At 33.5% G+C, this 23,162-nt stretch overlaps 2 protein-coding genes across 2 annotated transcripts; one reads left to right on the top strand and one right to left on the bottom strand.

Moving 5' to 3' along the window:
* Window positions 1-1,442: 1,442 nt before the first annotated feature.
* LOC107913929 (E3 ubiquitin-protein ligase At1g63170) lies at window positions 1,443-6,983 on the top strand. Its single transcript, XM_016842595.2, has 5 exons — window positions 1,443-2,353; window positions 3,471-4,307; window positions 5,691-5,816; window positions 5,909-6,194; window positions 6,428-6,983. Exons 2-5 carry the CDS (start codon window positions 3,640-3,642, stop codon window positions 6,608-6,610), a joined length of 1,263 nt encoding a protein of 420 aa, XP_016698084.1. The 5' UTR covers window positions 1,443-2,353; window positions 3,471-3,639; the 3' UTR covers window positions 6,611-6,983.
* Window positions 6,984-7,539: 556 nt separating this feature from the next.
* Window positions 7,540-20,722, bottom strand: LOC107913928 (N-terminal acetyltransferase A complex auxiliary subunit NAA15). The gene is made up of 26 exons (XM_041103034.1): window positions 20,510-20,722; window positions 19,447-19,525; window positions 18,858-18,940; window positions 18,621-18,770; window positions 17,625-17,740; window positions 16,682-16,802; window positions 15,779-15,835; window positions 15,091-15,206; window positions 14,424-14,556; window positions 13,460-13,537; window positions 13,308-13,361; window positions 13,104-13,174; window positions 12,705-12,759; window positions 12,485-12,580; window positions 11,879-12,007; window positions 11,700-11,782; window positions 11,373-11,603; window positions 10,972-11,095; window positions 10,788-10,895; window positions 10,540-10,671; window positions 9,776-9,832; window positions 9,547-9,644; window positions 9,363-9,421; window positions 9,167-9,278; window positions 8,968-9,068; window positions 7,540-8,259 (listed from the first exon to the last, which is right to left on the bottom strand). The coding sequence occupies exons 1-26, from the start codon at window positions 20,558-20,560 to the stop codon at window positions 8,078-8,080; spliced, it is 2,676 nt and encodes an 891-aa protein (XP_040958968.1). The 5' UTR covers window positions 20,561-20,722; the 3' UTR covers window positions 7,540-8,077.
* Between the last annotated feature and the right edge of the window lie 2,440 nt (window positions 20,723-23,162).

Raw genomic sequence — 23,162 nt, 5'->3', positions numbered from 1 at the left:
TTACCCAAAATTCAAATTTCATGTTTCAATTTTGTGGAAAAATGGATTACCAAGTGATGTGTACAATTAACGTTAATTAGGGATTTAATAATGTGGTGATAAAATTACCAAAAAAAATTATGACGAAAATTGCAATAAAGTAATTAAAAGAAAATAAAATTTAATATTAAACTCTTTATTTTTAACCCAAACCCCTTTTAATCTGAAGCTCCCATTAGGTTTCTATTCCAACGTTATTATTATTAGAAATTTCATACTATATAAATGAAAATTACGTATTTAAAAAGATGTATTTAAAAATAACATACAATAAATAAGAAAGTATATCGTTTGAAACTAATTAACCATAACAACACATACAACATGTACGATATTAAAATAATATATATTAAATTATGAGTAAAACGAAATTTAAACACCTAAATACATTAGATTAAGAATATTAAATTTATTACAATTGTTTATCGTGATGGTGTCAATATATACAAGTAATGGAGGTAATAAAGTATTATAAAGATAAAATTAAAGTTTTGTCAACCCAAAATGTCATGGGTTTAATTTCTACCATATACAAATTATTTATTAATTTTTTTAGAAAAATAAAAAAAATTAAAGTGTGCTAGAATAATATAACTTATTTTAAATATGGAGGGACATTTTTATAATTCTCTAATTAAGTTGGTGTGTGATTGACGTGGAAAGATATTTTTGTAATTCCCTAACCAAGTTGATGTTCAGTTGACTCGTGACACCAATTCAGTCAAGAGTTTAATTAAGGTATAAAGATAAATTTAGCTCCTAACATTTACTCATTTTGACTTTTATTCTTTTTTGGGGGTTATTTTGGCCATCAACCTTTAATATTTAGTTAAATTGCTTGTTGTTTTACAAAAAAAACTAATTGAACTAGTAAAATTTTAATGACATTGACATGGAAGTTCACATGGCATTTTTCGTATACTTTACAGTTAACATGAATACATTTTTTAAAAAGTTTTATAACCTTTTTTAAATTTGTTAATTTTTTAAATATTTTTTTATTATTTTTTTGAATTTTTATGAATTATACGTATTATTACGTTAGTGGCCACATCAATGCCGTTAAAATTTATAATTATACCTTTAAATAATAATATAAATACTTAAACCCTTATATGAAATTTCTAAGTTAAAAAAGAAATATTTTTAAAAAATAATAAAACAATAATGAGATGGAGCCAAATCAAATCCTATTTGAACATTAGAAAGAGAAGTTTAAATTTTGAGAAAAGTGAATTGCCGCAATGCAAACTTCTATAATGCGAACTCCATGTGAACCTTCGTCACCTTAGCGGTTGGATGGAAAAACTAAAAAAGGCAATAAATGATAGCCATTGATGATGTGTAATTAACCTTGTACAAACTTTAAAGACAACATAGAAAACCCTTTCATGTTTCATCTGGTTTTTTTATATTTGAAACTCAACGGCAGATTCTCTTTTTGATTTCTCTCAAAAGTTATCAACTAAATATTTGATCATCTTTTGAAAAATTCTTCAGATTTCTGTAAGGTGATATATTCTTGGGTTTTCTATTTTTCCTCATACCCCACCAACAATTTGCTTAAAGGATTCACTTTCTATTGGGAGAAACCCTTGCATGCAAGGATAAACTTATGGGAGAAACAGTCTAACACCCGACACCCCCATTGAAGAACAAAGAGAAATGTAAAAACCCATCAAGTTTAAGAAAGCAAAGACAATATGTTGATTGAAAAAAGACAATATGTTGTGGACGAGAAAATGACAGTAGTGGGGCGGGGTTGAGAAGATCCGAAGATTAAAGAACATAAAGAAAAAGACGTTGAAATTTCTTCTCCATCTCATCTGCTTCTATGTTGATTGATTGTAGGTTTTAGTTGGGACCAAAAGAAAAGTGGTTATAGCAAGTTTCAAGCATAAATGGTTGAAATCCAATGGTTGAAGTAAAAGATTATTGTAGTCTTCGCCCACAAAAATAATAAGGAAAATCAGAACAGATTGAATTTTCCCTTTTGGCAATCATAAATAGATCCAAACTGTCGGATCCATGAGGTCAAAAAATCAACTAATCCAACGGTCTACGAATGTTTCTCCCCCTTCTCTCTTCTTTCTAAAAAATGAAAATATAAATTAAAAAAAGAAACGCTTCTTTCTCTCTGTTTTGGCGTAAGCAATGGAGCAGAAAAGCTGACGCTATATTTTCTCAAGACAATGAAAGAAAAGAGAAGAAAAGGAATTGGGCTTTGAATTGAAAAGCTTTGTAGCAGTTTATCGGAACTTCTCTTTTCGTTTTCTTGCATATACTATCGGATTTTTAATATTCAAAATCTTAGGTAAGGTTCCTTTGTTTCCTTTTTCTTTTTTTTTCTCATTTAGGGATTTACTTCCCTATTAATTTATCTTGATCCTGCAAAATTAAGAATGGGTTTTGTCTGTTTTCTTGCTGTTAATCAATGGCTTGATTTAATTTTCTTAAACCATTGCTTAAATATAAAAAATATTGAATTTTATTGTTTTCCGGTTGACGTCAAGTTATTGTGAAAAATATTGTGGTAATAATGTCTCGGGTTATCAAATTTATAACTGGAAATGTAATACTCTTTGAAAATCTTGAATTTATAACTGGAAATGTAATACTTGGTGATCCTTTGAAAATCTTGAATTTTGGGTTTACTAGCATTCATTATCGGGTATTTATCATTCGAAATCTTAGGCAACGTTCCTATGTCTTTCTGTAATTATGATTTTTATTTAGGGTTTTACTTTCCTATTCATTTATCGTGATTCTGCAGAATTAAGAATGTTTCTTTTTCTTGGTTATAGCTGATCGATGGATGGATTGAATTTGCCTGAATGATAGCTTAAATATCTGAAATATTGAATTTTTATTTGTTTTTCAGTTGAGGTTAAGTTATGATGAAATTATTATGCTAATAACGTCTTCAGTATCAAAATTGTAACTGGAAATGTAATTTCTGGTTACCTAAATCATGATCGTTCAAAAAGTTCAACTTTTTTTGCTTGGATTTTTTCTGGGTAATTTTAGTTTACTTTTATATGAATTTAGTGTGGAAATATCTTATCTTTTCTTTAGAAAGTCTTGTTGATGTTTAATGTTGATATAAAATCTTGTACTTTACTCTTTAAAGATCTTGTTTCTTTTGTTTTTTTTGTGGTGACCTCACCAAGTGATTCAAAGTGATCGTATTGACATATTTGTTGTAAATACAGTCTTGTCTATGCTATGGTTGATTTGTCGTCTACTCATGATGTTGGTGATTTGTTTTGGTCTGCTGTCACTTCTTAATTTTTCTTGCCAGTTATGCAATGTTGTAGCCATGTTATAAGGTCATAGTAGTTCTATGCACTATTATTTTCTCCTTAAAATTTCATGACATGGCTATTTTGACATGATTAGTATTATTGATTCTGCACTTGACTCCGTGGCAGCGTTTGTGTATAAAGGGGGATAAAAGTTAGTGGATTTGTAGATTTTCAGTGCCAAGTTGTTTTAAGTTGCTTGGCACAGCTTATTAACTCTGGCGGGGGATTGTATAGATCGAGAAAGTCTATGAGCGACCTATGCTTTTCTATGTTCTAATTCAGTTGCCAGAGTTAGATGGACAGTTCCTCTCCAGAAGAAGGAAGTGAGCAAACTGATCATTATCCATTGCTAATGGAACGGGTGGAAAGCCATAATGGTGAAGAACACATAATTGACATCATGCGGCGTGATGATGCTTCATCAAGCACGTCCCAGGATGAGCGACCTTCAGGAGTGGACTTGACACAGAGTGAAGATAGACCGTCAAGCAGCACGCAAACTCCCACAAATCGGACTTCTTTTTCCTCAAACAGATTAAACTCTAGGAATTCATCATTCGCAAGGAATAGTGATGGGTATGGTCGACGCCGCAGGAGCCCTTTAAACTCGGGATTATGGATTTCTGTTGAGTTAGTTGTCACTGTCAGTCAGATCATAGCTTCTGTTGTAGTTCTATCGTTGTCAAGAGATGAAAAGCCACAAGCTCCATTGTTTGCTTGGATTGTTGGTTATGCTTCCGGTTGTGTTGCAACACTTCCTATTCTTTACTGGCGCTTTCGAAACCGCAACTGGGGTATTGAGCACGACTTATCACACTCACATGAAGGTTCTTCTCTTGGCAATCCCAATGAGTCTACACCCTATACAGCTATCTCAGTTACTCAAGCTTCAGATGAGGAGAATAACGGGAACACTGAATCAGCAACAGGGAACACTCAGACTGCAGGAACCTTAAGCACAAGGTGTGTTTCCATTTATTATTCAGTTGCTCCTTTATATCTACTTTTAGGTTACGAAAACTCGACATTTTTCTAACTTTATATACAATAAAGTTCTTGCTCCAGATAATTTTAGTTTATTTCCTTTTAAAACTCTTTGTTGGACTATTGTTAACCTCCTATAATATGGCTTAAAAAACATTGGACTATTGTTAACCTCCTATAATATGGCTTAAAAAACATAGTAACCCTTTTGTAGAATTTGAAGTTATTTTGAGTTCCATTATGTTAGACTTTGACTTGATGACTGCGAAAGCAGAAGGAAGCATTCATTTTTTTCCCTAGTGAGAGTTTTCATCAATGTGGCCTAATATTTATTTCAGTTTAAGTATTCAAAAAAGATTATAAATGTCTTGAAAGGAGTTGTGAGCATTACGAGGCTTTATATGAAAGGTCTTCAAGTTTTTCATCCGTCTTGCATATGTTCTGCTATGGGGGAATCTAAGAGCAAAAGTGTTCTGATGGTCATGAAAGCATGACAAATGACAATGCACTCGGTAGCAATGATGGTGGTGGAAAATAGTGTTAGATAGTGATGGTTCAGTTACATGTTTATACCAATTCTGTGAAGTAAAATGTTATTACTGCTGATTATGTCCGTGAGAAGTAATACTGGAATTGGAGACATTAGAGGCAATTACTACTGTAGTAGCATCGGTAATGGTATATATATATATCTGCAGCACAATAATTTAGACTTATCTGGGGTTTCATCTTAGTTGCAAAAAAGAGAACTATGCTTTTTTATTTTTATTTTTTTAGTTTAATTTTTTTCCTTTTACATATGAACTTAAATTTTGCATTTTGTACGGGATCAACTGGGCATAGTTAACTTGAAAAGAATTTTTTTTGGTTAGCAACAGATTGCAATATACCCTCCAAATTGTTCTTCTTGTGCGATGATAGGTTTTTGAATAATGTGATCTTCAAAAAGTAAGTTGGAGTTGGCAAAACTAGCCTGGTTATGTTGTCAACAAATGAAAACAAAATTAAGACGTTAGTAGTCTTACAACAGCTCGTTTAGTATTATTTCTAGAACCAACATTCTTGTTTTTGGATTTTTGAAAGATCTGATGAGATGGGAGTGAAACAGGTCCCAATTTTCTGCTGCAAAATTTGGAACCTATCAGTTATAAATAAGAGTGAAGCCAAAACTTTTCACAACTATAGCAGAATAAAATTTAGGAGCTCTCATGGACAAAAAGAAAATGGTAATCTAGTTAAAAAATATCAGTATGCAATAAATTATGATATTAGCTGTTGTTATAGTATTTCAGAAGTTTCTGTAGACTATATATTACCATTTAGATGTTGTCACTGGTTGAAGTATTGACATCAAATATGCAGGCTCAATGGATTAGTCGACCATTTCAAGATGGCCTTAGATTGCTTTTTTGCTGTGTGGTTCGTTGTTGGCAGTGTTTGGATATTTGGAGGTCATGCATCTCCTTCTGATGCTCCTAAATTGTACAGGTACGATGGGGACTAAAATCTCGGTTGTTCTGCTTTGACTGAGATTCGCATTTCCCAACGGTTTGTGAACCTTTTTGTTGGTTTCATTGCAGGCTATGTATAGTGTTCCTTACGTTTAGCTGTATTGGATATGCGATGCCATTCATACTATGTGCAACCATTTGTTGCTGCTTGCCTTGCATAATTTCTATCCTTGGCACTCGGGAGGATCTTTCACAAACAAGAGGAGCCACTACGGAATCTATAAATGCATTGCCAACCTACAAGTTTAAGTCCAAGAAAACTGCAAATAATGATGATCAGGAAGATTCAGCTGGTGAAGGCGGAGTCCTAGCTGCAGGGACAGAAAAGGAGCGTTTGATATCAGGAGAAGATGCGGTAAGTTCTAATGCTAAGAACTTGTTGATAGCTTACCGCTCTTTGCATGTAAACTGCAGCCACATAAACCTGCATTCATAGTACTTAAAACTGGATGGAACTGAACAAGGTAATTACATAATACAAGTCTTAGTGAAGTTCTAGGATCCTACAACTTAGGGAATTGACAATATTTGTTGTATGCATAAGATGTACTGGTCATCAGGTGGTTAGTCTAAGTTGGGGTATTGCAGGCTTGTTGCATTTGCTTGGCTAACTATGTGGACAACGATGAGCTGAGAGAGCTGCCATGTGACCATGTCTTCCATGTGGAGTGTGTAGATAAGTGGTTGAAAATCAATGCCTCTTGTCCGCTGTGTAAAAGCGAGATTGGTGAGAGCAGCGCTGCTTCACCATTAGCTAGAGATTCAAATTAACAAAAGCATGGGAAGAGGATGGGCAAGGAAAACCGGTTGGAGATGGGACAATGTGTTTAATGATTTTGGTGCTTGGCTCCTGCTGCAGTTTATGCGATTGTTAACATTACATTACATGCAAAATCCTTGAAGAGCTTTACTTTGTTCTACAAATTCTTGCATTTTTTAGCTCAATTCGAGCTTCATACGTCGGCAGAGTGAGTCTCTCCCATGCGTCAGACGCGGTGAGTATATATCATCAAACAGGGTTTGTAGTCCCTTGTTCACATTTTCTTTTTTCCTTCGAAATTGCGTTAATTGCTTTACGCCATAAACCATTTACCATCTTGTAAGTAAAACATGAATGTCTTTAATTTATTTGGAATATTTGGGACCTCGCTATGTTCTTTAAAATTAAGTTGCCTTCTCTCGTCCGTATATGATAATAAAAATACATAAAAAGGTTAAAATATGCTGCTGGTCCTTGTACTTTGACAATTTGAGATTTCAATCCTTTCTCTCTTTTTTTAATTTAAAAATTCCAGTGTCATGTCATCTTTTAAAAAAATTTAATATGATCAATTTTGGTCATTTATGATTTTAATGATTAAATTGAGACTTAAAATAAAAGAAAGTGAGAATAGAATATGTAACTTTTATAATACAAATACTAAATCTTCAATTTTGTCAACATACAGTGACTAAGAGCATATATTAAGCATAAATAAAAACCTATCTGCTACTAGCTACTCCGATCAGTCTCAATCCGGGTCTTTATACGCACTCATGCATTAGACTCACTACCCACCCACCAGTCGCATTTCAATCCAGAAAACAGAAATTGATACCTTTAAGGATGCCATGTTCGTTGAATCAGAAATTGACTATACAAGTAGAAAAAAGAATGACAGAGCAAGCAGTAAGTGAAAAAGTAACATTAAAAACAAACATAACTAAGAACTTATGATATCACTGTTATCAACTTGATAGCAAAAATTTCCAAAGGGTGTTTATACATGACCAGACAACTAATGAAACAACATGCTGCTCCAAATATTAGCGCTCTAAAAACAGTAAAAATCTTTTCTAGGCTAACCACAAGATTTCAGAAACCATTACCCAAAAATTTTCTATATGGCCCCCCCCAAATTTTGGGGTACAGCCATGGAGCCACAGACATCTCAACCAAAATGGATTGAGCAAATTAAAAGCATATATATAATATATAAGTAATATAAAAAAATTCGACCCTAAATCATAACTGCGAATAAATTATACACATTTGCAAAGGAATGCATTTGACCGCCAACAAAGGCAAAGAAAATTTTGACTGAGATCTCAAAGGAAAAGGGATTTGCCTGGTTTTCCAAGCCCAACTTCAAAACATTCTCTTTTCCCAGCAGCAGCTGCAACGCACTCTTTGCAGTGTAAAATTAATGACATCCATTCCAAACACATTGAGCACTGATGTCAGTGAATGCAGCATCTTCAAATGGTAAGGTTTTTAAATGCTTCCAGCTTTCCGTTTGATACCAATGCATTTTCACTTTGACTGATTTCGGGATGGCTTGCACCTCCGTTCACGTTCAGTGAGTTGTGCACAGCAGAGCTGCAACCACCTTCAAAGTAGGTGGAGTAGGGGAAGTACTCTGCACATTTCACTTTCCATCCTGCAATGTAACCAAAGTTTTCATATCAAAATCGTTACTTCTTTCAGCCTGCCCAATCTTTACATTATACGATAGCACTAGATATGCAAATTTCCACTACTTGAAGGACATTTTAACATATAGTCGAGGTCGGACAACTCTTGTAATGATTATGTGCTAAAGGATGCCGACCAAATCATGAGTCAATGTGTGAGACCATAAACAAATATAGAAAAAATTAAGGCAGATTACTACTGCCAATTGCCTATAGAAGTTTACAGCAATTTGTCTCATAAGACGCCTATGAATAGGGTTTAATTAAGGAAATAATTGTCACATAACTTGCAATAAGAGTTGAATAAACACTAATAAGTGGGAATTTTATCATGAACGTCTGCTTTCTTTAAAATGCCAAAGATAATCACAGCATCCACCTTTAAAGATTAAAACATCATAATAACTAAAAGTAAAAGCTGTCAGACCTCATGAGATAAATCCCATACCAAAGCATTGAATAATGTTGAAACCATGTATATCTTAAACATAATTTAATGCATTAATTTAGGCAGCTAATCTACAATATTTAATAACAGAATGTAAAAATTCCAATCTCATTTAAGTTTCTCACTAGAACACTTGGGAAACTAACAGTAATTAATTTCTAAGTTGTTAATGGAGTCAAAGTCAAAAATTTAGTAAGCCTCGATTTATGTGGAGAAATATACTTACTCAAAGCAGCATCTTGATCAATAAGAGCCTTGTCTAAGAGTTTATGGACTACAATACAGTCCTTGAGTTTCCAGTCCATTACTGGTCCAAGTGCTCCATTCCTGGATACGCAAGACAGAGAAACAACATCAAGAGCAAGTAGCATTGCACCAAATCAGTATAAAAATTGTTTTAAAAAATGATGCACTAAAAGCATTACGTTGGCACAACTTTATTGGATGAATCTTCAATTAACTTAACAGCCTCAGGTTTCTCAGTGGGATCCAAGGTAAATAACATTTCTGCAACTGCCACTCTATGCATCAAAGAATCTGCAGAACAGAGAAGGGCATTGAATGACCATACAACCTACCTCATGGAGCCTAAAATGTATCATAATAAGAAAGCTCAATTACCTTCATGTTTACCAAGGAAAACTTTGTTTGCCTCACTAAGAGTTTTCTCCTGCAATTGACTGCGAAAACGGAAAAATAAAGGAAATTAATGCATCAGGAATAAAAAATTCAAAGCAGTAATACTAATAATAAGATGAAGTTCCAGTCGGGTGAATAACTATCATAAAGCCATTTCAAAGAGAACCTGATTGATGGGCGCTCAGCTTCTAAGACACTCCAAACAAGTTTTTCTGCATCAGTAACTGGAGCAGGCATTGAGCCCACTTTATGGAAAAATTTAATCTGCATTCCATTAAATTCAAATTAGCAGTGTAAAGACTGGATGATCTTTGTATCTAAGTAAAATAAATAAAGAATGTATTTGTGCACGGTGGTGCACAATATGGTAATGCAAAATAGCAAATGTTAAATACCAAGCAGCGATGTGAATCCGGATTCTCAGCATCCAACCTTAGCAGTTGCTTTACAGCCTTCAGGAGAAAGAAAATAAAAATAACAAAAACACATTAATATGAGATCATGAACTAATAGAAGTACAACTAAGGAAAACCATTGTTCTTCAACTCATAAATTACATAAACTGTTTAATCTCAATACAACAGAGCAAAACCATTGTTCTACAACTAAAAGATTTGTCACACAAACTATCTAATTCACACAAAATTCATTGACACTGTTTGGGAAGATGAAGGAGAGTGCAATTGTATTTAGTTTACTAAACAAATCATAACAAATGAACACGCATTCAAATTACTGAATTAGCTAAAATTCAAGTTAAAAAGATGAACTTAAAATTTGCGTACCTTGGTATTTCTAATTAACCATTAAATAGGTATCCAACAATCCATAACTTCGAAACTGATCAAGCAGTCATACTTACATGAGTTTTATAACACAATAGATAGTAAATTTGAAATCAAAATCCCTTCTTCCAAATTCAAGTTACCCAACACAACCAGAGTAATTCAGTAGTACACCAAAGATGTTTGGTTCAACAGAACAATGTCATTGCTCCAAGCCAGATATCAAGGCAACAACAGAAAAAAGAAAAGGGATGAGGCTGCCTCACAAATTACACTGCTCTAAGTTCACTTGGTCACATTTAAATATTAGTTATCTAGTTGGTCAACACAACGAAGAGAAGCAGACTCATTTTAATTCTTGGGAAATAAAATACCTGAAAGGCAAGCAAAATCTTCTGCTTTCTCATATTTACTTCAAAAGAGAGCAAGTGTGTTTCCAAAGAATCAGGTGAGTTCTTCTGAAGCAATTTCAAGTACTTTGTTGCTTCTGACAAGGGATCCTCCGTCTAAAAATACAACATTAAACAGAGCCATAGCTTAATAGGGCATCAAGAAACACATCTTTACAGCACAAACGATCTTAAATAAGGTATCTAAATCATAATGAAAGATAATAGGAAACCTTCAATAACTTTTCTCCGTAAGGATCTGGATCTACAGGTTTAATGTGTCGTTTCCCAAACTTGGAGTTGCCACTGGCACTTGATTCTTCATTTTTCTCCTCTGCCTCCTGAAAGAAAGCAGAGCATGAGATAATATCATCAATGAGAGTGTTATCCACGAACCATTGAAACAAGCTTATATACTTTCTTAGCTCGTTCTGCCTTTCTCTGCTTCTTCATTTTCTTTTTCTGAGAAGGAGTTTTTGATGTGTTATCCTCCTCTTCGGCTGGTGAGTTTACAGGAGAATCATAAAACTTTAGATAGCATCTGCACTTCAAAATCCAATAATTAGCACACCTCACATCTATGCAATCATCTCCCATCCCAAAAAAAAGAAGTAAAAAAAGGGAGGCAAAGATAACCCCAACCCAAAATGAAGCACCACATGCATGTACAGATCAACAATACATGACGAGACACTAAAAGCACCCTGATTAGGAGACAACAGAGATTACATAGCATTTTACACCAACCACAAGCAAACAGAATAAGTACATTTTGAATCATTTAAAAAAGCTTGCAGATCCTAAGAAAAATGCTTCACCTGATAGCACCAGCTGCTGCTTTGTGAAAATAAGCATGTGAATGCAACCGATCTTGAAATTTTAGCATTTCAACATATGCACGCAGTGTCATTTTCCGTAAACAATATGAATGGAAATCAAATTGATCTTCAGTAATATCAGCATAGTGCTTCTCCACAGCTAGAAATTTCTTCAAGGCTCGTCCAAGATCACCTTGTCGAAAGTAACTTTCACCCGAAGCAAGTTCATACCTTCCAAAGATAAAAACCACTCAGTAGGAGTATCCAAATTACAACGAGAGAGAGAGAGCAAGGGAGGGAGGGAGAGAGAGACAGAGAGAGAAGTACCACATGCACTGCATGTCATGAAGGTTGTTGTGCTGGTCCCCATCTTTTGTAAACAACACAGCAGTTTTTTCTGCCAAAGCCACCTTCAAGAGTGGAAAAGATTACAGAATAATGAAACAAATTTCAACAGTGACAAATATCAAATATGACAAAAGATAGGAGAGAACAGCTTTTAGCACCTGATCAGCCTGCAACATACGCTTGACACATTCACTGTTAATATAACGGTCTGCGAGGTCCATACACCTAGCTTCATCTGCCAATGAAGCCGCAGCTACCAAATCACCAGCATGTTTCAATATCCGGCTCTGTCACCAACAATGAAGCAACTAATATACACCTAATCCAGCCTCAAGAAAATTCCAAGAATTTTTCCAAAAGACATTTAAAGGACAATGTTCACAAAAGAAGCAATAGCCATGCATCAACACACTGAAACCTTTGAAAGGAGGTCATATATTGTCCAATTACCATCAAAACTTATGTTCCGCAAAGAAAAACTTGTATCCATTTTATATGAATATTAAGTTTGCACAATTTATTGAACAAAACACAATATTCAATCAAAGCCAGTATCATAGCAAGGGATTTTACAAGTAATAAGTCCAAGGATATATATATCTTGAAAGCTTTCAGGCATTGCTAAGTCTTGTATATGTGAGACAAAACAATTGAAAGATATAAGGATCATTTTTTTTTTTTAAAAAGAACATCCAGCTGACACAATATAAAACCCAGCAGAAGAAGCCAATGCAAAAACTTCAAGATTGAGGACCAGAAGAAACCTTGACAGAGTACAAATCAATTACGGTTGGAGTGTGCTGTATAGCCTCATCAATCTTTGAAAGAGCAACATCATACTGTCCTCTTCTGTCATAATGCTGCAGCAATTGGCAACAAGTCCAAAGTTACTCAAAGTAGATGCAAAGAAAATACCAACTATTTAATGCAAGGAAGAAGAGAAACCATAGGCAATTGGGTGACACAAAACAGTTTATTACCTACCTGAGCCAAAAAGAACAAAATCCACAAAAGTGTTGAAGGGGGCTCCTTCTCTGTCCTGCACTCAGTATAAAACAGAAGCAAACAAATAACTCAGCATAAATGCATGCTTGTGTATTAGCAGCAAAACAAGAACATACAGAAACTTTACAGACAACCATAAGGAATAATCATTATGTACTCATTTAAGAGATAACACACAAATGCTACTTGAATAGACAATAAGCAGTAATAATGAATATGCACTCAAAACCACCAAATATCTAAATATTTTGATGCTGTCAAGGCTTACTACAATATCACCAAGGGCCGGAAGTATACATTACCTCTAAGGGTAGACAAATCTAAATATTTATTTGATTTAGGACTTGATTACATATCAAGGGTTGAAAGCATTAGTACCTATCAGGATATCTCCCATTAATCCTAATTGAATGCTCCAACTCAAGAATAAGTTGCTCCAACATATCTGCCTGTATAAGTGCAAACAGGGCAGGAAATCAGTCCTAATTAAATCAAGCTCTGAACCAGTTGCAAGCAGTTAAGGAGAATTCATGTTTAGAAACTTGATTCTATGTTCAGAATAAATGCATGCAAGCAAAATACCTTGCCAGGGTGATCATACAAAGGAGAAAGATCTGAGAATAAAGATGGAACCCCCTGAGAGCACAGAGAAAATATATCATTATTTCACCCAAGAAAATATAACACCAGTAAAACTAGCACCATAAAAATTTATATATCATTTGCATATATACCTTCGTTAGAAGAGGCTTAATATAACTAATTGCTGCTTCACGGAACTTGTCTCCTTGCAGAAAATCAAGCGGTATCCTCTATATTTTGAGAAAACAAAATTCCAATATAAGTCCTGGAAAATCTCATACATCATAAAGAAAGTAGGCATTCATTGACAATGATGCACACAGTAACAGCAATAAGTAAATTCTCATGCGTGAGTATATAACAAAAAGGGGTATGGGATGAAAACAATTTAATTGTCCTCACTGCAAGAATCAAAATTCTAAAATCCCTACAGCTAGAAACTTTATTTCAACTATGCAGTAACCTGGTCTCTTTTCAACTCATGGTCAAGTACCCACCCCAAAAGGTTGATTTAGGATAATATATTGCAGCTTAACAGAAAGAATGAGGCAAAGATAGTCGTTAGTAAAAGTTGGAGCATATGAAAGTAGAACTTTAACCACCTAAAGTTCTTGCTGTTTGTCACATCAAAACATCAATTAAATATTTCAGTATTACACCACAACCATCTTTTTTCAGATAATTTAAGAATATTACAGGTCATTTATGAATTAGATTCTTCTCATCATATCAGTTCTTAATCAAGCCTTCAAGGGAAAAAATACATACAAGTAAATATAGCTGCCGCTCCTCTCTAAGAAAGAGGTGAAAAGCTCCTCAGAAAAGCAAGGTTTTGTTCAAATTCATAGTGTCATTCTATATATATGCAAAGAGAAAGCACAAGAGAGAGAGAGAGAGAAGCAACCTAGAGCACTATATCAGGAACAGAAAATCCAAAGGTACAATTTGGAACTGTAAAATAAAAAGATGTAAAAATTTAATTGAATGAATATGATTAACAGCTAGGACACAATATAGCATCTGATATTAGCATATTAGCCACTGGAAAGATTTTGCAATACAAGTATACATACCATCCATATCAATGAAAATAGGAACATGACATAAGTGCACCACCTTAACTGCAGATGACCAAGTGTACTGTTCTGCAAGCGATTTGTATAATGCATCCAATTGATCAATTTCATCTGAGGAATATTTGCCATTTTCAGAATACAGGACAAAACATTTCTGCAAGCCTTCATAGTATCTGGAAATATAAACATACAATATAAAGTTGTAAGTCAGTTGGCTCCCACTAATTAGCCCTAAAAGCAATAAATTACACCAATATACAGGTTATATTGAGAGACAAATTTAACATTTCTGTCGTATGAATTTCCTCATTTCCCAATCTGAGAAAGCAACTAAGAGACTGCTGGCATAGGTTGATGAAACAAAGTTTAAAGATGCAAAAAGATGAACATGAGAGCTGAAACATAGGAGATACACTAATTAGTTCAAGCTTATGGTGACACTAATTATAGATTATCAAAAATAACATTAGAATTGGAGCAATCCTACAAGTTGGATTCCACAAACTATAGTTCATAATATAAATTTTTAATCACATCCGTTATCATAAAAGTTAATATTCTTCCTTAGAACCATGGCAGTAAGAAAAGAAATTTATATCCTCAAGAAGCACTAGATTAAAAAAAAGAACTGATATCATTTGCCATGGAAGATTCATTAAAGAGTTTAACTAGGTCTATCAAAGAGATACCAAGCACGTAAGGTTCACCTGTAATTGTCAGGATTCATAGTGAGCAAAGCCTTGTAAAGATTGGCACCTTCTTCTAGGCATCCAAGCTTCACCAGGAGAGAAACCTCTTGTTCTTTGTAAGTCAATTTATCAACCTAGATGAGTATAATTGGTTGGATTTTTAATTAACAGGATTCAAACTTACAAATCTTTTAACTTCAAAGTGTTTTAACCATGGTAGTTGGTACCGTTCTGATACCAACCAGTCCATACCGTCCCAGTCTTAAACCAATATCAAGAGTTTAAGTTCCGTTCCGGTCAAAATTTCAGTGTGTTTCGGTTGTTTCAGTGCATTTCAACCCGTATCAGCCAATACCAGCCTGTACAGCTTAGTACAAGATTTTAATATTTTTATCTTAACTATTTTTATTTTTATAATTACATTTGAAAATAAAACACAATCACTTAATTAAATTACTAAACTCAATTAATAATTTTAAATTTTATAGTCACATATAAATAATTTATATATATGTAATTGAAGTATATTTGCATGTATATAGTATGTCTACATATATTTGAAAGCATTTCAAAAATATCGATAAACCTGAAACGGTACACCGAAACACACTGATACTGGTATGTACTGGTACCAAAATAAAAAGGGTAAATCCACAAGTACGGTACTAACTACCTCGGTTTTAACATTAAACATGTTGGTACTTACTATTTTTGGCTCCTTTTTATGCAATTCCTCAAGTGCTCTCTCAAGAAACCCATTCCTCTAGCAAAGAGATCTGGAGAAAGATACGATCCATATACACATAAGAAAAAGATCCACCTCTAGTCTATTAATATGTCTATTATGCAAGATATACGTATGGATCTACACAAATATATGCATCTATTGAAAGGCTTGTAGGTACTTGTGAATTGTCAAATTTATTAAGCTATTTCAAATTCTTGTTACTGGTGTTAAACCAAGAAAGAGTATAAAAGAGAACCAGATTATTAAAATGTCAGCAACAAAAGTTCCACAAATGACTGAGTATTTAATTTTTGGGGGGTCAACATAGAATGTTTAATTGAAGATCAACAAGGACAGACATCCACAAGCTCCACAGATGTGATTCCTCATAAAAGGCAAACACTTCTGTCAGCAAGCCATACTTCTCTCTAACATGTATCATATGTCTAGAAAGCAAAGAAATAATATCTTATAGATGCCAAATACCACAATGGGCAACCGGTTACTCCTCCATCACAGATTAAAGTAAACTTGGAGATATTTAATTTATCTACTATACAAATAGAATCATGAAAAGACACACTATAAGTAGAAAGGTTAGGCTTGCTAATATTAGATTTGGCAGAAACATAAGCAAAAGGAAGATGAACTCAAGAAGAAATGGGTAATTTTATAATTGCAGGTAAAAAATAAAATTAATTCAAAATAGAATTTCATTTGTAAAGAAGGTAAAATGACATTAATATATCTATTACTTAATGGATTATGGATAATTCAAGTCAGTCACTCCAATTATATATTAGTATAAATTCTAAATTTGGAATGCCTAAATAATGGATGTGTCAGACAGCCACGAGCATCTGCACGCACAAACATACAAGCAGTAATGAGCAATACCTTATATAAAAGCATTTCACCATGCTCACAACGTTCATTATCAGGTGGATAATCATCTTCTAATGTCCCTTCATATGCTTCCAGAATTTCAACTGCTTTTGCACCACTGATATTGACCAACAAAAAGGTGTTTAGCATATACATCTGAAGGATAAGAAATTTATAAGTAAAGCTTCCTTCACTTAGAACTTGGCTGATGCAAGGACAGAAAAGTTGAGGAGAAACCTTGATAACCAATCTTCCAAAGCAATAATTCAATCAAATATCCAACAAAGAATCATTTGATATCAACTTGTAAAAGCCAAAAGAAAAGATAGCATAATCATTGTTTCAGATAACGCCATTGCAAAAACAACAGAACTCTGCTGTAAACTAGACATTTCAAGGTATCATTCAAGCATTGTTTGTAAAATGCTAATTTGCAACAAAATTTTATAAATGGACTCTGTCCTTAGCTTCCTAGTATAGTAGGAAAAAAAATCTATATGACCAACTACCTGTACATGTTAATAACACCTTCATCATAATATACGCTCACCATATATTGTCAGAAAATGATTCGGATACCTCCAACAGAACCTTGTATTTTTAAAGCATTTATGAAATCTTATCGGATGCTTAGCTAAAATCATATAAACCACATTAACCACATTTTAAAAGTCAACAGTAAATCCACCCATGTTAGCACCCATTTGATCATGTAACTAGAAACAAAAAGTTCTGATCTCTAGGCATTTAATTTTAGAGAGGTATTAGTTATATGAACAAATGTCTTCAATAATATGAGGCCCTTCAATTCCAACCTCCAAATATAGCATAACAATAATATTCTTGAACATGTTCCACAAAATGCAAGTCACAGAAAATAAAAGGTAAGCATAAGTAAGGAATACTCTTTTCTGGAAAGAGGGGGGAGAATGAGAAATACTTAGAGTTTAAATGATGGGCTACAGCAAAGCCAATCCAGTTCATCCGATGATTAGGTTTCAAAGTCAAAAGTTGTTGTCTTGTCTCAACAAATCCTGTCAAATCTCGCATTTGTGCCTGCAATAAAAAGATGAAATAAGAATATAATAATTCTAAAACAACCTGAAATGAGAAATATGATCAAATACAAACCATGACCAAATCCCAATAATAATAATAATAATAAAACTCTCTCAAATATCATATCTTCGTACAAAGACAATTGCAATATAACAAGAATGAAAGTAAAAAAGCAAACTGATTGCTTCGGTGAACTACTTTTTTATTTTGTGAGTACATCAAAACAAAACCTTCTGTTAAGATGCTAAATCTGAAGCATCACTTACGAAAATATGCAGCCAAATATCAAATCATGTCCATTAGATCCCTTTCTGTTATTAAAGCGATAAACTTTTCTATAAAAACTATTATCCAAATTAGAAAAACTATTAAAAAGAGACGACTTATCTACTTTATAAGTGCTTAAGAAAACCTTTACAGTCTAATAGAGCTTTTCCTGTTAATTCACATGTATCTTCATTTTTGTTACTATTTCAATATAACTTGGTCCTTTCTATCTACAAGCAAACTCCTTGAAGCAACTTAAACAGCTTAAATTTCTTAGAATTTATTTTCACCAGTAACTTTAGCCTGATATTGGGGTTTTCATTTAATTATACTAGGTTGCCACGAAGAACCTGCCTTTACCATGAACATTATAGCTGTAAAAAGGTTCGTACCAAACTATTTTAGTTGCAATATTGACTTGCCTATAAGAACCTCCAATACTTAAGATCATTAAATTTCACAATGGCGTTCAAAAAACCTTTTAGGCAAACCACAAAGCTTACAATAGAAACTCCTTTAACAGTTCAAGAAAATTCCATGTCAAGCATTTATTTTAGAAGCTTGAGCAGGCAGGTATTCTTCAATATCAAGCAAGGTAAATAAGGTATACCTGCAAGAGTGACAAGTCCCTTAGTATTTCAATGTTGTCCGGATCTATTCTCAGAGCATTTCTATAGCATTTGATAGCCTCCCTGTATTCTCTATCTGAGCGATAGAGAAGACCATAAACATGCCAGCAAACATGACTTTTTAAATCATTCTGCAGTAAGGCAAACGTAAAACAATGTTAGGAAGAACTGAAAATGCTTTGACATTACATTGGTTAAAAGAAAAGAAACAAGACAACCTTCAAACCTAGCCGGACAAGTTCATATGCTTCAGATTTACGATCCATGCAATTTAAAGTCAACCCCTTCATCGACAATGTTTCTGAAAGGAATAAAAACCCGTAAAAACAATATACAAACACAATAAACAAGCAGGTAGTAATTTGAAGCTGCTTATTTAAATATATGGAATTGTCACATAAATGCAGAGAGGGAGAACAACTTATATTATAGCAATAACACATTAATCAATATCAATTAAAAAACAAACCAAGATGAAGCATCGTACATCTCGGAATAGTCACTATAGAGCTAGTGCTTTCAAAAACGCAAAAGACAGCATTCATAAGACATAAGAAACAAACCCAAAGTGATAATCAAGTCAAGCTCAGGGGCATCTTTGTAAATACAATCCTAACGGATAACATGGGTACCAACTTTAACTATCTAGTGTAAAACCCCTTTTCCTTGTAAGTATTAAAGTACTTTTCAGTTTCAGAGTTCTTGCATCTTTATGCGGTACGCTTAAAGAGAGAAAAAACAAACACCACGCCAATATAAGCACTAAACAATTGCATCTGGCAAGAAAATGCGCATCAACTAAAATACCTCCATGCTCAGGAAACTTTTTCAGTATCGCATCTGCAGCCTTCAGTCCTTTCTTGTATTGCTTAGTTTCATATGATTTCTACAAAGAAAAAATTTTATATAAGAGCTTTAGCAATAGCACATGAACCTCTGAGTCCATAATATAAAATCAATAATGAGAATCAGCTAGAGTAGTAACATATAAAAATTAATTGCATCAAAATCTTGATAAGAAGAAAAAACTACATCGAGCTTATTTACCATAGAAGTTAAAAAGAGGGAATCCACAAGACAAAATTCTAGATTCGACTAATATTATACAAGACAGGGAGAGAGAGACCAGCAGCGGTATGAGGAGAACTTTCAGATGTTGCTATTTATATCTAATACAAACAAGTTCTTGAAACATATAAATATTCACATCTTGATCTATGAAGCTGAAGATTTCATCAACTATCAGCTTGGCCAATTTGTCAATTCCTTAAATGGATTGCTTCATAAAAGTCACATAAAGTCTTGAATGGTTATGTGTCTAAAGCCAAAAGGCCACCAAGCTTCCTAATTGGAACCAACAAAATTCGTGCAGGAGAAATTATTAACTCGGCAAGAATCAAGAAACTCGTTTATTTTCATTTATCTAATTTTATCAATGATTGATTGAAAGAAATTATAACAAAAGGAAAGCACAAAGGGCATCCTTTAGAAAAAGTTAAAAAAATTAATTTTAACAGTCCTTTTGAAAAATCGAACTTATTGACCTAATTTAAGCAAAGCTGGTCAACTTAATTAAGCTTCAATAGCTAAACGGAAAAAAGAAATTTAACTTAATTTAAACGATAAAATATATAATAATTGGCAACCAAGTATATCTAGTGCAAATTTCAATTTCTCGTTCGATATTCATCGGTTTCCTCATCAACCAAACAGAACAGTAGTATCCAGCTAGGGTTTTACAAGCAAAGAACAAAACGATAAAAGGAAGTGCGATCGACTAAACACAAAATAGAAAAAAGCAATACGATAATCAATACCAATTAGAATTAGGAATTGCAATATAAGAGAGAAAAGAGAATCGAAGCCTTACGACGATGAGTTTGAAGAGGTTAGCTTCTTTCGGAGGCAACGAAGCTCCCATTGTTTTCTCTAAGGAAGAAAAAAGAAGATTCTTACGATGGACAAAAAGGGGTTTTAGATAAAAGAAAGGATTGATAGTTAGGGGTTTGTAAGAGAGAGAAGAGAGTGGTGGCGTTTATCTGCTTCTTCAACCCTACTGTGAACAACAAGCTTAAAAATAAGGAAGATAGAATTAAAATTAAAAAATAAAAAAATTTACACACAAAAAAAAAAAGCTAGGAATCATTTTTGTCCTTTTTAATTTTTTTTAGATGCCCTTTCTGTAATTTTGCAATATATATATGCGAGTTAAGGTGAGTTTGGATAGGCGGTGCGTTTACCTACGATTAGTGTAAAAATAATAGTGGCAGTGAAATTAGATACTGTAGCGATACTGTAGCGTGAGACAATAAATATGTTAAACGCACTACACCCAATCGCTCATAGTGGTGCATAATTACTTAATTATAATTTGTCTAAATAAAAATATTTTTAAGCGCTGTGATTAAATTATAGGTAAACTCTAGAATTAGTCATCCAACTATTAGTATGTTTCTGTTTTGGTCACTTAACTATGAAAATTTTTAATTTAGTCACAAATAATTTAGATCATTTATATTTTGGTGACTCACGATTTATATTGTTTCTATTTTGGTCATTCTTCATTAAATGATTAACGAAAGTGATGATGTGGCCTTTTTTTAATTGGTATAATAATACATTTAGTCCTCAGTATTTACAGATTTTATCAATTTGATCCTAATTCTAAATAATCTAATAAAGTTAACCCTCCATATTTATAAATTTTATCAATTTGATCCTCAAACAAATATAGTTAAATATAATCATAAATTATGAAAAAGTACAAAATATAATATTCTTTAGATAAAGTTAGAAAAAGGTCACATCATCACTTTCGTTAACCATTTAATAGAGAGTGACCAAAATGGAAACAATCTAAAATGAGAGTGACTGGAATAGAAATGATCTGAAATATTAATGACTAAATCGAAAATCTAACCAGCCAATAAAAAGCAATACACGCCCCTCATATGTACATCATTCAGTTTCATTCATTTATGAATGGAAACTTGTTTTCTCTCTTTTCAATATTATTTTCTTGTAATTTCTTACAAGTGCTTTTAACTTGATTTCTTTTCAAGAATCGTGGTAGTTGTTCTTCACACTCCGATTTGCCAATAAACCTTTTCTGGAGGGTCGGTTAAAGCCTTTGGTGGAGTTTGTTGAAGTCTTTCTTCAAAGGGTTCCATCGAACATCGCCTTTCATTCATCTTTATGCCTATCTTTTTTCCATCACTCCCTAATCTTTTTCAATCTTGATTTCTCTTTTATGAACCTCATATGTACATCATTCAGTTTCATTCATTTATGAATGAAAACTTGTTTTCTCTCTTTTCAATATTATTTTCTTGTAATTTCTTACAAGTGCTTTTAACTTGATTTCTTTTCAAGAATCGTGGTGGTTGTTATTCACACTCCGATTTGCCAAGAAACCTTTATTGGAGGGTCGGTTAGAGCCTTTGGTGGAGTTTGTTGAAGTCTTTCTTCAAAGGGTTCCATCAAACATCGCCTTTCATTCATCTTTATGCCTATCTTTTTTCCATCACTCCCTAATCTTTTTCAATCTTGATTTATCTTTTATGAACCTTCTTCTAACACTCTTTATTGTGTTGAAATTTCAAGTTTCAAGATCCAACAATTGGGAAAGAAACTAGTTAGTTTGAAATGTTTATAGCATTATTGATGACACAGTAAGTTGTGGCAATAGGTAATGCAAACTCAAAGTCCTCTATCATCTACCTCATCCATAAGAACTAAGCACAATAGCTACTAGTAACAAGCTTCTGCTGTTGAGAGAGTGATTGAACCTTGTTTCTTGCTATATCGTGAGATTAAGTTGCTTCCCAAGTAAAAGCTTCCTCCTAATGTGCTGCCCAATTAGCTTTACTGTACCCTAGTAATCATGTTCACTATCATTAGTAAACCAAATGTCAATATCAAATGTACCATGAATGTACCACCTAATGATTCGTTTGATTACATTGACATGAGATTCCCTTAGATTGGTCTAGTATCTTGCACACACTCCAACATTAAAGCACAAATCGGGACGATTGGTTGTGAAATAAAGAAAACCATCAATCATGCTTCTATATGTGGTTGGGGAAATGGGCTCTCCTTCAACACCTGCGCACAACTTATCATTGACAAATATAGGTGTCCTAGCTGGCTTAGGGTTTTAAAGCTCGAGCTTATTTATTAGATTTTTTTGTATATTTCTCCTGCGATAAGAATGTTCGATCCTCCAATTGCTTAATTTGGAATACAAGGAAATAAGATAGTTAGCCTATCATGCTTATGTCAAACTCACTTTGGATTATCTTTACAAATGATTCCTTAGTAACAATTGATGTGGCACCAAATATTATGTCATAAACATAAATTTGTGTTATGGTTGTTGTTCCTTATTGCCTTCAAATGAACTATATCTTGTCCATAAATCCTCATTGAAAACCTTGACCAATCAAGTACTGTAACAACCTCTCGTACCAAGCTCAAGAAGCTTCTTTCAATCCATGTAGTGATTTCTTAAGTTTGTACAC

The sequence above is a fragment of the Gossypium hirsutum genome, chromosome D10 (assembly GCF_007990345.1).
Source record: "Gossypium hirsutum isolate 1008001.06 chromosome D10, Gossypium_hirsutum_v2.1, whole genome shotgun sequence".
Classification (NCBI taxonomy): domain Eukaryota; kingdom Viridiplantae; phylum Streptophyta; class Magnoliopsida; order Malvales; family Malvaceae; genus Gossypium; species Gossypium hirsutum.
This window is presented reverse-complemented; position numbering and strand designations above follow the sequence as displayed.

What these genes read in the sequence shown, in the direction of transcription:
- LOC107913929 (XM_016842595.2), top strand. Translation starts at nt 3,640, where the DNA reads ATGGACAGTTCCTCTCCAGAAGAAGGAAGTGAGCAAACTGATCATTAT. An exon ending in GCAGGAACCTTAAGCACAAG is followed by an intron (nt 4,308 to 5,690) that starts GTGTGTTTCCAT and finishes TCAAATATGCAG; the next exon opens with GCTCAATGGATTAGTCGACC. An exon ending in TGATATCAGGAGAAGATGCG is followed by an intron (nt 6,195 to 6,427) that starts GTAAGTTCTAAT and finishes GGGGTATTGCAG; the next exon opens with GCTTGTTGCATTTGCTTGGC.
- LOC107913928 (XM_041103034.1), bottom strand. Translation starts at nt 20,560, where the DNA reads ATGGGAGCTTCGTTGCCTCCGAAAGAAGCTAACCTCTTCAAACTCATC. An exon ending in TTGTCCGGCTAGGTTTGAAG is followed by an intron (nt 18,771 to 18,857) that starts GTTGTCTTGTTT and finishes GCCTTACTGCAG; the next exon opens with AATGATTTAAAAAGTCATGT. An exon ending in TTAAGCCTCTTCTAACGAAG is followed by an intron (nt 13,362 to 13,459) that starts GTATATATGCAA and finishes CTGTGCTCTCAG; the next exon opens with GGGGTTCCATCTTTATTCTC.